At 39.0% G+C, this 13,898-nt stretch overlaps 1 protein-coding gene across 1 annotated transcript in view; it reads right to left on the reverse strand.

Moving 5' to 3' along the window:
- Nucleotides 1-1,703: 1,703 nt before the first annotated feature.
- LOC144061159 (ryanodine receptor 2-like) overlaps nucleotides 1,704-13,898 on the reverse strand; it is a 77,110-nt gene continuing 64,915 nt past the window's right edge. The window contains exons 87-96 of the mRNA XM_077581324.1: nucleotides 12,987-13,029; nucleotides 11,114-11,250; nucleotides 9,979-10,039; nucleotides 9,529-9,675; nucleotides 8,655-8,789; nucleotides 5,789-5,945; nucleotides 4,128-4,192; nucleotides 3,522-3,622; nucleotides 2,082-2,133; nucleotides 1,704-1,848 (exon numbers count right to left, since the gene is read on the reverse strand). Of these exons, the coding sequence (XP_077437450.1) occupies nucleotides 1,753-1,848; nucleotides 2,082-2,133; nucleotides 3,522-3,622; nucleotides 4,128-4,192; nucleotides 5,789-5,945; nucleotides 8,655-8,789; nucleotides 9,529-9,675; nucleotides 9,979-10,039; nucleotides 11,114-11,250; nucleotides 12,987-13,029 (994 nt within the window). The 3' untranslated portion in view covers nucleotides 1,704-1,752. The remainder of the gene's footprint in view (nucleotides 1,849-2,081; nucleotides 2,134-3,521; nucleotides 3,623-4,127; nucleotides 4,193-5,788; nucleotides 5,946-8,654; nucleotides 8,790-9,528; nucleotides 9,676-9,978; nucleotides 10,040-11,113; nucleotides 11,251-12,986; nucleotides 13,030-13,898) is intronic.

A 13,898-nucleotide genomic window follows, 5' to 3' on the forward strand; every position in this document is an offset into this window, starting at 1 on the left:
AGCTAACCAAGTCGTCATCATTACATCCAACCAAGTCGTCATCGTCACAGCTAACCAAACTGTAATTGTCACAGCTAACCAAACTGTAATTGTCACAGCTAGCCAAGTCATCAAGTCACAGCTAGCCAAGTTGTCATCGTCACAGCTAACCAAGTCGTCATCGTTACAGCCAACCAAGTCGTCATCGTCACAGCTAACCAAGTTGTCATCGTCACAGCTAGCCAAGTCATCAAGTCACAGCTAGCCAAGTTGTCATCGTCACAGCTAACCAAGTCGTCATCGTTACAGCCAACCAAGTCGTCATCGTCACAGCTAACCAAGTTGTCATCGTCACAGCTAACCAAACTGTAATTGTCACAGCTAACCAAGTCATAGCTAGCCAAGTTGTCATCGTCACAGCTAACCAAGTCGTCATCGTTACATCCAACCAAGTCGTCATCGTCACAGCTAACCAAGTCGTCATCGTCACAGCTAACCAAACTGTAATTGTCACAGCTAGCCAAGTCATCAAGTCACAGCTAGCCAAGTTGTCATCATCACATCCAACCAAGTCATCGTCGTCACAGCTAACCAAGTCGTCATCGTCACAGCTAACCAAACTGTAATCGTCACAGCTAGCCAAGTCATCAAGTCACAGCTAGCCAAGTTGTCAACGTCACAGCTAACCAAGTCGTCATCGTTACATCCAACCAAGTCGTCATCGTCACAGCAAACCAAGTCGTCATCGTCACAGCTAACCAAACTGTAATTGTCACAGCTAGCCAAGTCATCAAGTCACAGCTAGCCAAGTTGTCGTCGTCACATCCAACCAAGTCATCATCGTCACAGCTAACCAAGTCGTCATCGTTACATCCAACCAAGTCGTCATCGTCACAGCTAACCAAACTGTAATTGTCACAGCTTGCCAAGTCATCAAGTCACAGCAAGCCAAGTAGTCATCGTCACATCCAACCAAGTCGTCATCGTCACATCCAACCAAGTCGTCATCGTCACAGCCAAGTCAAGTCACTCAACAGCAAGTCAAGTTAGCGCTTGTCACGTCACACTCGTTCCAGTCGTGGCGACCAGTCTACTTCACATCCCATCCAGTCATGGCGACCAGTCCAGGACACACCTATTTGTAAACAAGCTATTAAAAAGTCAATTTTTCCATAAAAAGTCCCCTCTAAAGCTTGATGATCCATTTCTATGGAAACATGGTGACCTGAGCACGGAGAGACCTTTCAAGCGCTACACGGTGGTTTTTATAATGAGGCCGCAAACAAGTTGAAGATGAGGGGGGGGGGGGGGGTGTGGAAACGTGAAGGACAAGAAGGAAGCTGGAGAGATTGTCGTGACAGGCATGGAGAGCACCGCCAAAGCGTGCTGTGGAACGTCGCGAGAACAAATGCCACGGGGAGAGTTTGTCTGGATGTCACGCTGGGTGAAGAGTTTGGAGGCTGCGATTAGCGAAAATGATTTCATTCACAAAGCGCGAGCCTACGTTGCTGCGGAGGTTCATTTACATGACGGCTATTTGGAACTTAAAAACAAGAGAATTATTTTTTTTTTTTTATGAAGGGTACCCTCAAAACGTGTGCTCATTTTCCTTTTATTTCTCCAAGGATACATTAAGGCACTGAATTTTGGTACATCTAATGTGTGAGTGAGGGAAACGAGATCAAAATCCAAAATGGATAGTACACACCGACTTCCAGTTAATCCAGACAACATCGATGCAGATGATGTGATGACGTTATCTCGAAATTGCTTTCATCCCAGCTGATCCTCATATTGCTTCCGGAAACAGTCTCCCACTGGAAAGAATTCCCAGCAACGTTCCTGGTACATTTTCCACACATACGATTCCTATGTCAACACAAGGGATAAAGTAGCTTCAGTATTTTTGAAGCATTTCTTTGAATTCTTTTTTTTTTAATATTTTGCACATCAAGCAACCATGAAATCGCATGGGAAGAATGCAGAGTTTGACAATTTTGCAACTGCTAATGGACCCACAATTGCACAAATTGCTTTTTCAAAAACAGCACCCGGCGTGCCGACACGGGTACGGCTCAGGTGTTTCAACGCAACAATTATACCTGTCCTGTGTGTTCGGTTTCGTCTTTGTTAATGAGGTACATCAAGAAAAATCTGCAAAGACACACGAGAAGAAATGACTTCCTAAAAAAAACGTTATTGAGAGCTTGGGGTTGGTTAGTGCGTTCATTCGCGTGTCGACCAATGAGCAAGACATCAGAGATCAGTCCGAGAATGCAAACACACTTGATTACACACAAACGTGTAAAAAATGATTAGTGTAGAAATTATGCAATTAGATTTGAGAATAATTATTGAGTGAGGAGCCTGTTAATTCATCAACAGATCAATCTATATTTCCTTCACCGTGGCACGTGGCAAAACTACACTGAGGCGGGTTGGACCTGATGTTGGTAATTTCACAGATGAAGGCTTTGCCGCTGTGGGAGTGTTCACAGCTGACTTCAATCATGGCCAATCAAAGCGGCTCCTTTCCATCCCTTTAAAGGCGTGCATTGTCTCACATAGGCCCACGCGCTGTAAAGTGGACTTGGAGACCACCCCCGCCGCCCTCCATTATTCAAGTGTACCCACCATAATTGTGCCTGCCAGTGAGATGATTAAAAAAATAATAAATAAATAAAAAAAGATAAAATGATTAACTCATTCACGTGCAGCCATTTTCACTGAAGCAACCCGCTTCGCTCCCGGCTGTTCTACTGGATTTTGCAAGGCCCACAAAATATTGTGTTCTAAAAACATGGAACCAACCAAAAGAAAGATGAGAGTCTCTTCTTTCATCAGGAAAAACTAATTTTGTATTATATTTTTTATATACAGCGTTCCCTCATTTATCGCGGGTGTTACGTTCCAAAAACTACTCGCAATAATGGAAATCCGCATGAAATTTTTTTTTTCAGTTAATTATATACATTTTTTACATGTTTTTTCATTTTGGTATGATTTTTAGTTTATTATAAACGCTTTAGCATTCATTATATATGTTCTTTTTCATTTACATTAATTTTCTTCCATCAAAAGTATGTTTTTTAATTTACTTATTATACAGCACAGTATATACAGTATATTTTGGTTTATTCTTAATGTTTTTTGTTCATACTGTATTTTATTAATTTATTATGTATGCTCATGCAGAAAAACAACAACAAAAACGTGTAAATACGTTTTTGGCAGTGAAGGACGAAGGATAAAAAAAAAAAAAAACGTGTTTATACGTTTTTGGGTTTGAACGAGTTAAGAGGGTTTGATGCCAGCTGTTCGCATATTTATGAAGGAAATACTTTCTGCTAAATTGGCAAACATGCCAAAATAGAACAAATAAATATAGCCCATAAAGCCCAAGCAGGCACTACCTAATATATATGACCTCCATTTTCACAGCTGTCAGTAGACTACTAAAGAGTTAGTGGTGATGGTGACACACACACACACAAAAACAAGGTGCAGTTTGGGTATTTTTGCATAAAGTACAGCAAACTTACAGGTAGTTGGCCAAGTTGTGCTCCTGCAGAGTGTGAGTCTCAAAACCATGAGGAACTTTATCAAAGTACTCGTTCCCTATTCCACAAATAAAACACTTGGTCTGCGGGGAGGGAGAGAGAAATAAAAGTAAAACGGTGACGCCTGGTGGGATTTGGTGGCGCTGTAACAAAGTTGTTCCTTCGTTTCAAAGCGACTGTCGCGCGCCTACTGAAAGGCAAAAAAAAGCCTGAATAGCGAAATGAATTGCGGAAAGCTGCCAGGTTCATGCGCAAAATTTGGATTCACTCCTCAGATGGTTTGGGGCGCGTTTTGGGGTGAAGGCGCTTAACAATCTGGAGCATTTCGATTGTGGCGGCACGTGCTCGCTAATTTATAAAAGCCCAGCAACACGATTAGGAGATGACACCATGATTAACTACTTTATCGCGTATTATTGTAAATACATGGCAAATACCAAAGTTTCATTTAAGGCCTTCCATCTCTCAGACTGTGAAAGCAGACGGCTATTTGTTGCGAAAGCCGGATTTGAGGATTTAAAGCACTCACGGGAAGCCCGAAAATTCAAAGTCTCAGTGCGTGTGTGTGCGGCGACTGTCACACCTCACCTCCATATCCTCTTTCACCTGCTCCTGCTGGTCACGCAGCTCCCCAAAGGCGTCAATTATCAAGCCTGGGAAAAACAGGCAACATTGCGTCTTTCGGTTTGGATTTGTTTACTCTAATGAAGCAAAAACATGTTTTTTTTAACTCTTTGACTGCCAGACGTTTTCAGAAAAGGGATGCCGTGGGTGCCAGCCGATTTAAGCATTTTGACTGATCTTTCAAGGTCCACAGAAAATTATGTGTTTGGACTATGGAAACACACATACTACCAAATGAAAGATTGGACTCTCATCTTTCATCAGAAAAAAAAAGTTTGTTTCTACCTTATTCCGTTTTTCAGTAATCAACAATAGAAAATGGTTAGTTTCACCTCTGTTTTGAAACAAACGTCTTTTAACGTCTTTGGCACTCCTCCATAGGATTTTACTAAACGTTATTTAACGTTTTTGGCAGTCAAAGAGTTAAACTACGACATGATTTTGGTTAGTGCTGTCACGATTGAATATTTTTTTAGAATCGATTAATCTATCGATTATTCAATCAATTAATCGACTAATCGGATTAATGTAAATTTTTCATTAAATTGTATAACAATTTTTTTTCCCCCTCATTACTGTTTATTAGTGATTATTTCGTACTTCGGATTCGTATAGTGATTAAAAACTAGATTTTTGAAATCTGAAATTTGATTTTGGAATGCTGAAAGCTGAATGCTAAGATTTGAATGCACGTGGAATGCTTATGGAATAAATTTTACTTTTACATTTAATTTTTTTTCTCCCCAACATACAATCAGAAAAAAAGTGGTTGGCTGAATCTCATGAATTCATTTAAGCTGGTTACACATGTACTGATTTAACTTCTTCTTTTTTCTTTTTTTTTTAAATGAGAGAAATGCTCAAATTTGGTCCGATTGTCTTTTTTTTTTTTTTTTTTTCCTTTCTTACAGGAGAGCTCAGTATTGTTCATTCGATTTGACATCATCATTGCTCTCCTTTTTTTTTTTTTTTTTTTTTTTAAATCCAACAAATCAATTAAAAAAAATTTAATAAATGTTTTTTTTTTTTTTAAATACATATACATATATATATATATATACACATATACACACACACACACACATATATATATATATATATATATATATATATATATATATATATATATATACATAATATATATATATACCCTTTATTTTGTATGTGGGTGAGTATGTGTATGTGTGTGTGTGTGTGTGTGTGTGTGTGTGTGTGCGTGCGTGCGTGCGTGCGAGCGTGTGTGTATTCATCAGTTCACCTAAAGCCCATTAAAAAAAAAAAATCCCATACTAATAATATAATATAATAATAAATTGCCAGATGCAGAAACATCAATGTAAGTTATCACGATGTAGTGGCTCTCGCTATTTGGCCCGATTGTCAATAAGTGTAAACCCCTTTAGAGGGACGCCGTTTACGTCGCTGGCGATTGTTGAGTTCACGTCAGGGTTGGTTGAATGTCACAGCGCTCCCGAAACGTTCTGAATTGTTTCAAATTTGCGACAATAAAGACTGTTTAGGAAAGCATTAAGACTGATCAGAGAATGTTTAGGAAATGTTGCGACTTAAGCAAGCTAAGTTTTGTGCTGCGTGCGATCAAAAGCCAACAACGACCTCCGACTCACCTTGAATGATCGCCAGCAGGATGACCACCACAAAGAAGAAAAAGGTGATGTCAAAGACCATACGTTCCACCTCAGAGTCATCACCGGCGGGGTCCTCGATCTCGTCCCCGATACCCCCTCCCGCTCGCACTCCAACGTACATGTGGAACATGTAGCACTGAAACACAAATTCAAAGTCGGATCCTTATTCAGTGGCAGGCCCGCACATTTTTTTGTTTTCATCAAGGAGCAGAAGACTGTGTAATCAATATTCTTTGCCTTTTGACTACAATTCCCCAAAAGGATTTTGTAGAAGAACGTGAGGCAGGACAAATTGAGAGTCTGGTTGCCTAGCAGGGATGATCCCTCGCTTCCATGAGCCAAGGACATTTCTTTAAGCCAACAAGACCAAAAGTGCACAATAGCTTTTACTGATGGCTAACACACTTTGAACATGACAAACCTTCAAAGAAAGAAGGAAGAACTTTTCCGACACATCAAAACTAAATCAATGACTAAATAAATAAATGACTAAAAGTGAAAATAAAAACGGATATGAAAAATATAAGTAAAAATTAAATACAAAAAAAAAATAGAAATAAAAACAACTAATATATATATATATATATATATAAACCATAAATAAAACAATAAAAAAAACGAGATTCAAAAAATAAAAGTTGAAATATGTACAAAAATAAATATATAAATAGAATGAATTACATTTCAATCAATAAATAAATAAAAACGCTCTGCTCTCACATTTATTTGTTAACAGCGGAGCCCAACCCAAGACATGCTTAGGACCATATATTTCCATTTATATATATATATATATATATATATATTTTTTTTTTTATTATATTTTTATATCAGTTTTATTTTCACTTTAATCTCACTTTAATAAACTTTGTCCTCCAAAGTTTGTTCTTATCTGACAAAAGACTCACAAATACTCACGTACTAAAGACACAAATCCGATAAGGAAAAACAAGGAATATCAATGCAAAACTGTGCTGAACTTCACAATATTGTGAAAAGCGTGCTTGCTCAAGGGCTGCTCAACGTCAAACATACGTAATAAGACAGTAACCAGGACCGAAGATTTCATGTAAGAGCTCTCCCGCCTCTTAAAATAGAAGGGATTTATTCAAATGGTATCGTCCGTGAGTGACAGGGGACGGCGCATCGGCGTAGAGCAGGCGGGGTGGGCGGCGGGGTTGTACGGCGTCGTGACTGGCCAAACAAAGAGATATCATATCTTGAGCAGATGCTTTTTTTATCCGGCTGTCCATTATTTTATGGAATAATGGTGGGAGGAATAAGAAGTGGATCCGTGACAGCAGCATCTCGACGCCACTGGAGGCCGAGACGTGCGTGCGGCTCTCCAGATATCGGGAAAATAGACACGGCTGGGGCCCAGAGAGGGATTCAAATTCCACATTAACTATGGCAGTGTCAATCAAAACCGATCATTATCATCTTTGTGAAAGCAGAATTTGGGGGACACTTGTATTATTAGATCGTGCCTAATGAAGTAGTGAATGAATGATGCCGTAAAACGCTGACATTGCACACATTTTGATGTTGTAAATTGGTACATGCTGTAATTGTTACCAAACTTCACTAACATAAGGTTTGCAGCCACCTATTATTATTTGAATTTTCAAGAATTGTGAAAATGTGACGGCATATTACAGCCACGTAAAATTTTTTTTCAGATAGAGCGGTAGTATTAGTAGAAGTAACTTGCAAATTTTCCACTTTATAAAGTGGCAAATTAGCCAAATTTTCCACTTTATAAGGTCGCAAATTTGCCACTTTATAAAGTCGCAAATTTGCCACTTTTTAAAGTCGCAAAATTTGCCACTTTATAAAGTCACAAAATTTGCTACTTTATAAAGTCGCAAATTTTCCACTTTATAATGTCGCAAATTTTCCACTTTATAAAGTCGCAAAATTTTCCACTTTATAATGTCGCAAAATTTTCCACTTTATAAAGTCGCAAAATTCGCCACTTTATAAAGTCGCAAAATTTGCCACTTTATAAAGTCACAAAATTTGCCAAATTTGCTACTTTATAAAGTCGCAAATTTTCCACTTTATAATGTCGCAAATTTTCCACTTTATAAAGTCGCAAAATTTTCCACTTTATAATGTCGCAAATTTTCCACTTTATAAAGTCGCAAAATTTTCCACTTTATAAAGTAGCAAATTCGCCACTTTTATAAAGTTGCAAGTTTATAAATTTATTATTGTTTGCCAAATTTGCCACTTTGTGCAACTTTATAAAGTGGCAAATTTGCGAGTTTTTTCTTGGAATAATACCGCTACCTCTGAAATATATATTTTTTTATAGGTGGCCCTAATACGCCGTTGTATTTTCACAATTCTTGCAAAGGTGGATAGTATGAGTGAATCATCATCACTTTATAAAGTGGCTAATTCGCAAGTTTTTTCTGAGAATATTAATCCCCCTTGAACGCCTGCTGACAAAAAACTAAAAATTATACATGGCCCTAATACGCCATCATATGAAATTAAACCTGAATGGAAATGCTAGAAATTTACAGAGCCCCTAAAGTGACAAAAGCAAAACAAAAAACAAAACAAAAAAGAAAGATAATAAATGTTTCTCATTAGGATGACGAACTAGTCCGACACTATAACTGCATTTCAATTACGTAACGTATGTTTTGTGAAGAAATTGAAATATTTCTGCAGTAAATAATCGTTTTGTGTTTTGTTCAGCCGAGTGTTTGTTTTGTGCATTTTCACAAAATTTGCTCCAATATTTCGAATCATTTGGATGGAAACAAAATGCCAGCAGTAAACCAACACTGGAGTGAAAACCGCACCCAAACGTCGGCTTGCTCATTGAACTCACAGTAAGCATGTCGTTGCACTTCATGTCTCGGGCGTCCTTGTCGTCGCTCTTGTCGTAGAATTTGCGGAAGAAGTTGAAGGCCACCACCGTGTAGAGGTAGACCACCACAGCCAGAAGGCCCAAAGTCAGGACCAACTAGCAGACACACACATAACAAGAGTCTTTGGGATCATGATCATAAAGAGCTTTTTCTACTTTATTATGAGGAATACAAAATCATCATGAAACTAAATCCTGGTTTTTACATCAAGGAATGTTGACAGGAAGTTGTATAGTATATAAAGTAGGGTTGTCAGGCGATTTTTTTTTTTTTTATCGCAATTAATCGACTTCAATAGTTAATCGCACATTTTATATCTGTTCTAAATGTACAATAAAATATTTTCTAAGTTTTATACTCGTTAACATAAAAGTGAAAAAATGTTAAGCTAATAGAATATGGCTGCATCTTTTAGCCATTGATGCAGTAATTTCATAATAGTTCATAAAATGGAGTTAAAATTTAAAAGATGGACTGTACTGTAAACTTTGAGTGTGATATTGATTTGTGTTGAGGTCATTTTTCTGCCACTAGATGGCATTATTGCATTTGTAAAATGTTGGTGACAGCATTATCTCATCTTTAACATGAAGGAACTTGTAAAATTCTGCAAATTTTTTACCCCAGTCTCGAAAAAATATATGCATCATTAATAAATTTGACATGGACGTGTCTGCTGCGTTGCGACTGGAATTTCCCCACTACAGAAACCATTAATCTTCCGTTTAAAAAAATGTGTGGCATTAAAGGAACTTAACTTAACTTAAATTTGCTCAAAATTAACACACTCATTTTGACACCAGCTAATTCAAAGCAGCGCAAACACACACACACCTGTTTTCCATTGTGTGTAACAGAGGACAGGATGGTGCGAAGAGTCTTAATTCCCATGGCGATATCCAAAAGATGGGCCGCGAAGAAAAACTTGTTATAGTGTCCCAAAACTGACATGGCCATGTAGCAGGCCAGATAGAGGAAGGACTGCGGCGAACGCATCAAACACACAAAAGAGAAATTAGCAGACGGCATGGAGACCAACGCGTATTGACGATAAGGCAAAATCACAGGATATTATTACGCTCATCACTCAGGCACCGCCTAGATTTGCATCAAACTACAATCAGCAGCTCGCCACGTCAAAACAAATCAGTCGTCAAAGGTTAACAAATAGGGTTGATGCTGGACTCGTGGCGTCTGTTAACGTACAACGCAGGAAGTGACCGTCCAATAGCGAGCCAGATCGGACGTCATAAAACATTCGAGTATTGTGCCTGCTCGACTTACATTATCAGTGAGAATGACTCCGAGTTTCCAGATCTGGTACTTGACGTCAACGCAGCTGAATCTGAAAGAAAGCCATTCAACGCATCATGCGGGATAGCACCTGCTTCAATTTGTACCATCGTTGACTCGTTTTCTTCTTCGATTCATCGAAACCAGGATGTCCTGTTCTTTCTCAAGTAAAACATCAGGTTTGAGGTCTAAGAGCTCATTGAGAAACACAAGTATGTGTGAATCAGTAATTTCTGGACTATAAGGCGCATCTGACTATAAGCCGCGCTAGCTAAATTTGGGAAATACTCAAGTTTATTACACATATAATATATATAACATACGTTACCGCAACGGGTTCCCGCTACTTTCCTTTCCATAATGAGGACGCAAAGTTCTCTTTATGTCTTTCCTACTGTATTTGGCCTCATTTGGTTGGTTTTGCTCTGCCTGACGCTCTTGCGCTTCCTTTATAGTGCGCCCCCTTGTGATCTGATGGATAAGCCGCACCTTTGTATTAGCCGCAGGGTCGAATGCAAGTGAAAAAAGTAGCGGTTTATAGTCCAGAAATTACTGTAATGGTAAAAAAAAATATTTAAAAAAAATATTATTAATACTAATTTTTGAGTTGTTTAAATGTATACATTTGCACCTTTTTTAAATTTTAAAATAACTATTTTAATGAATTTTGTTAATTAAAGTGTTTCAAAGAATTGTATTTGTCTTAATATTTTTTATTTGTTTTTTACGTTTAAACATTTTCTTGTTTTGTACCAAAAAAATAAATGATCGTGCTACTGCACAGTGCACAAGTTTTTGCCAACATAAAGAAATAAATATTATTATAAATATATATTATTATAAATTCTGTTTGATCCAAACGGAACTTACATAATTATAGTGTTTCTATGTTTTTTTAATTGGTCTAAATATTTTTAAATGCTTAAACATTTTGTTTTGTCCCAAACAATTAATAATCGTGATTTCAATTATTACCAAAATAATCGTGATTTTTTTTTCTCCCATAATTGAGCAGGCGTAATACATACATTATAAAATATTACAAAAAACAAAATTTTCTACAGAAACATAAATGTAATCACTCAATGGAAACTGTCATCAATGTAAAAAAAATGTCAGTACTCACACAGTGACCCAGGCGGCATCTTTTCGGAGCCTGTTCCTCTCTGTTCCCTCAGAACTGAAGTCTAAGGAAGCCTGGTCCAGACCAAGAAGTTCACTGATCTTCTCGCGGCCATAAAACTCCCCATACTTGTCCATGACCTGGAGGCGAGAGGTCGCTGAAAGGTTTACAGAGAACATTTTTAAATGATCATTTCTAATGACATTTGTGTTGCAAAAATACTGATATGACGTCTCTAATTCTAAACTATGTCAAGCAAAATAAGAAAGTGGTCGATCAAATTTGTGCAATATTAATTCACATGTAGATTGGAACGTATGGTGTTCCACAGGGCTCAATTCTGGGGCCTCTGCTGTTTTCATTCTATCTGCTGCCCCTGGGTTCCATCTGAAGAAAACAGCGGTGGTTGGTAAAAAGGTAAGAAATCTACGTGCTGGACCAGAAGTATTTATGGACATCGCATCATCTGTTATGCCGACTGCTCTTAATTCATTCACTGGCAGCCATTTTCACTGAAGCAACGCCCTTCGCTCACGGCTGTTTTACTGGATTTTGACTGATTTTGCAAGGTTCACAGAATATTCTGTTCTACTGCTATAAAATCGGTCCGTTGTGGTGAAGAAGGAGCTGAGCCGAAAGGCAAAGCTCTCGATTTACCGGTCGATCTACATTCCTACCCTCACCTATGGTCACGAGCTGTGGGTCGTGACCGAAAGAACAAGATCCCGGATACAAGCGGCCGAAATGAGTTTCCTCCGCAGGGTAGCCGGGCTCTCCCTTAGAGATAGGGTGAGAAGCTCGGTCATCCGAGAGGGACTCAGCGTCGAGTCGCTGCTCCTCCACGTTGAGAGGAACCAGTTGAGGTGGCTCGGGCATCTGGTTCGGATGCCTCCTGGACGCCTCCCTGGGGAGGTGTTCCGGGCATGTCCTACCGGCAGGAGGTCCCGGGGACGACCCAGGACACGCTGGAGAGACTATGTCTCTCGGCTGTCCTGGGAACGCCTTGGGGTCCCGTCGGATGAGCAGGCTGAAGTGGCTGGGGAGAGGGAAGTCTGGGCTTCCCTGCTAAAGCTGCTGCCCCCGCGACCCGACCCCGGATAAGCGGAAGAAGACGGACGGACGGACTGCTATAAAAACATGGATGCTACCAAAAGAACGATTAGAGTCTCTTCTTTCATCAGGAAGAAAAGACATATTTTCATAATTTTCTGTTTTGCAACAATTAGCATTAAAATCTAGAAAAACGTATAAACACGTCTTTGGAACACTTAAAATAGAATGCATTTATACGTTTTTGGGAGCAAATGAGTTAAAATGATGCAGAAGAGAGATTAAAATGCAGTAATGGATGTGACTTAAGTTCAAGAACAAACTAAATATTAGCTACTGTCAATGTCTACACCACCAAAACAGCGCTCCCTTTTTTTGTGAGTCAGTGAAAACATATTTTGCTTGAAATATAAACGAGCATGCTTTGCTGGCAGGAGTCCCAACTCATCACAATCCTGTACGCCGTGTGCCTCGTCTTGACCGGGTAAACGCTGACAATGCAGAAGAGTCAACTCCGTCCGAAAGCCGTTCAAGGTACAAAGTCTCTGAGTGCTGTATTTGGACAGTCACACGGACGTCGGAGCTGGGCAAATATAGTCAAGTCTGATTATTATTTATTAAGATGACACAAGGTCTCCTGATGGAGAAAACCGATGGAGTCCAATTCGCTGTCAGATGACGGGAGTGCATCATAATTAGATGCTATAATTCAGAGCAGTGGTTAAAGAACTCTGTCAATGTGAGGCAGCTGACATGCAATGTTCCCGGCCCAAATTTAAAAAGAAATAAAATTAAGGTTGTTTTTGCCAAATTAAAATGGCTTTACCTTTCTCTTCACGAACTTATCCCAGTAATTACTCGGGAACGATCTGAAACAACAAATAGTACACAAATGTTAAATGGCAAGTCAACCGTAAACATTTCTTGACACTAATATGTTATATGTGACATTACTTGTCTAAACACGACATTCTGATTAATATTACATTTGTGAAATATGAGTTATGTGGCAAAATCCACCATTTTTTATCCACATCAGGGGGCGGCCATTTTGCCACTTGCTGTCGACTGAAGATGACATCACAGTTGCTCAGGGCTCAGGCAACGACCAATCACAGCTCACCTGTTTTCTGAAGCGGAGCTGCGATTGGTTACCTGAAACCCAAGCAACTGTGATGTCATTTTCACTCGACGGCAAGTGACAAAATGGCCGCCTTCTGATAGTGATAATTCATCGAAATCCAGCCATTTATTTATTTTTTATATCCATCTCGGGGGGCTGCCATTTTGCGACTTGCTGTCAACTGAAGATGACATCACAGTTGCTGAAGCTGAGCTGTGATTGGTTGTTGCCTGACACCTGGGCAACTGTGATGTCACAGCAAGTGACAAAATGGCCGCCTTCTGATACTGATAAAAACTGCTGGATTTTTGCTGCTTAACTCATATTCCACTCGTGCAATATTAACCAAAATACAGCATTTAGACTAGCGGGGCTGCATAGAACATATTGTCAAGAAATTATTTTGGGTTTTCTTCACATTTAACATATATTATGTTTATTCAATACATGAACAAATCTAAAAGAAAACAAGAATAGCAGTCAACAAATCTTGTTTTTCAAGGAGGTTTCTGAGAACTGGTACGTTATTGAATTAAAATGGACAAAATGTTTTCCCCCAATCCGATGACTTCATATAGCTCTCAGCGTATTGGCTCTTATTATATTGTGCATGTT

This window comes from Vanacampus margaritifer, chromosome 12 (genome assembly GCF_051991255.1).
Source record: "Vanacampus margaritifer isolate UIUO_Vmar chromosome 12, RoL_Vmar_1.0, whole genome shotgun sequence".
NCBI classification, from domain to species: domain Eukaryota; kingdom Metazoa; phylum Chordata; class Actinopteri; order Syngnathiformes; family Syngnathidae; genus Vanacampus; species Vanacampus margaritifer.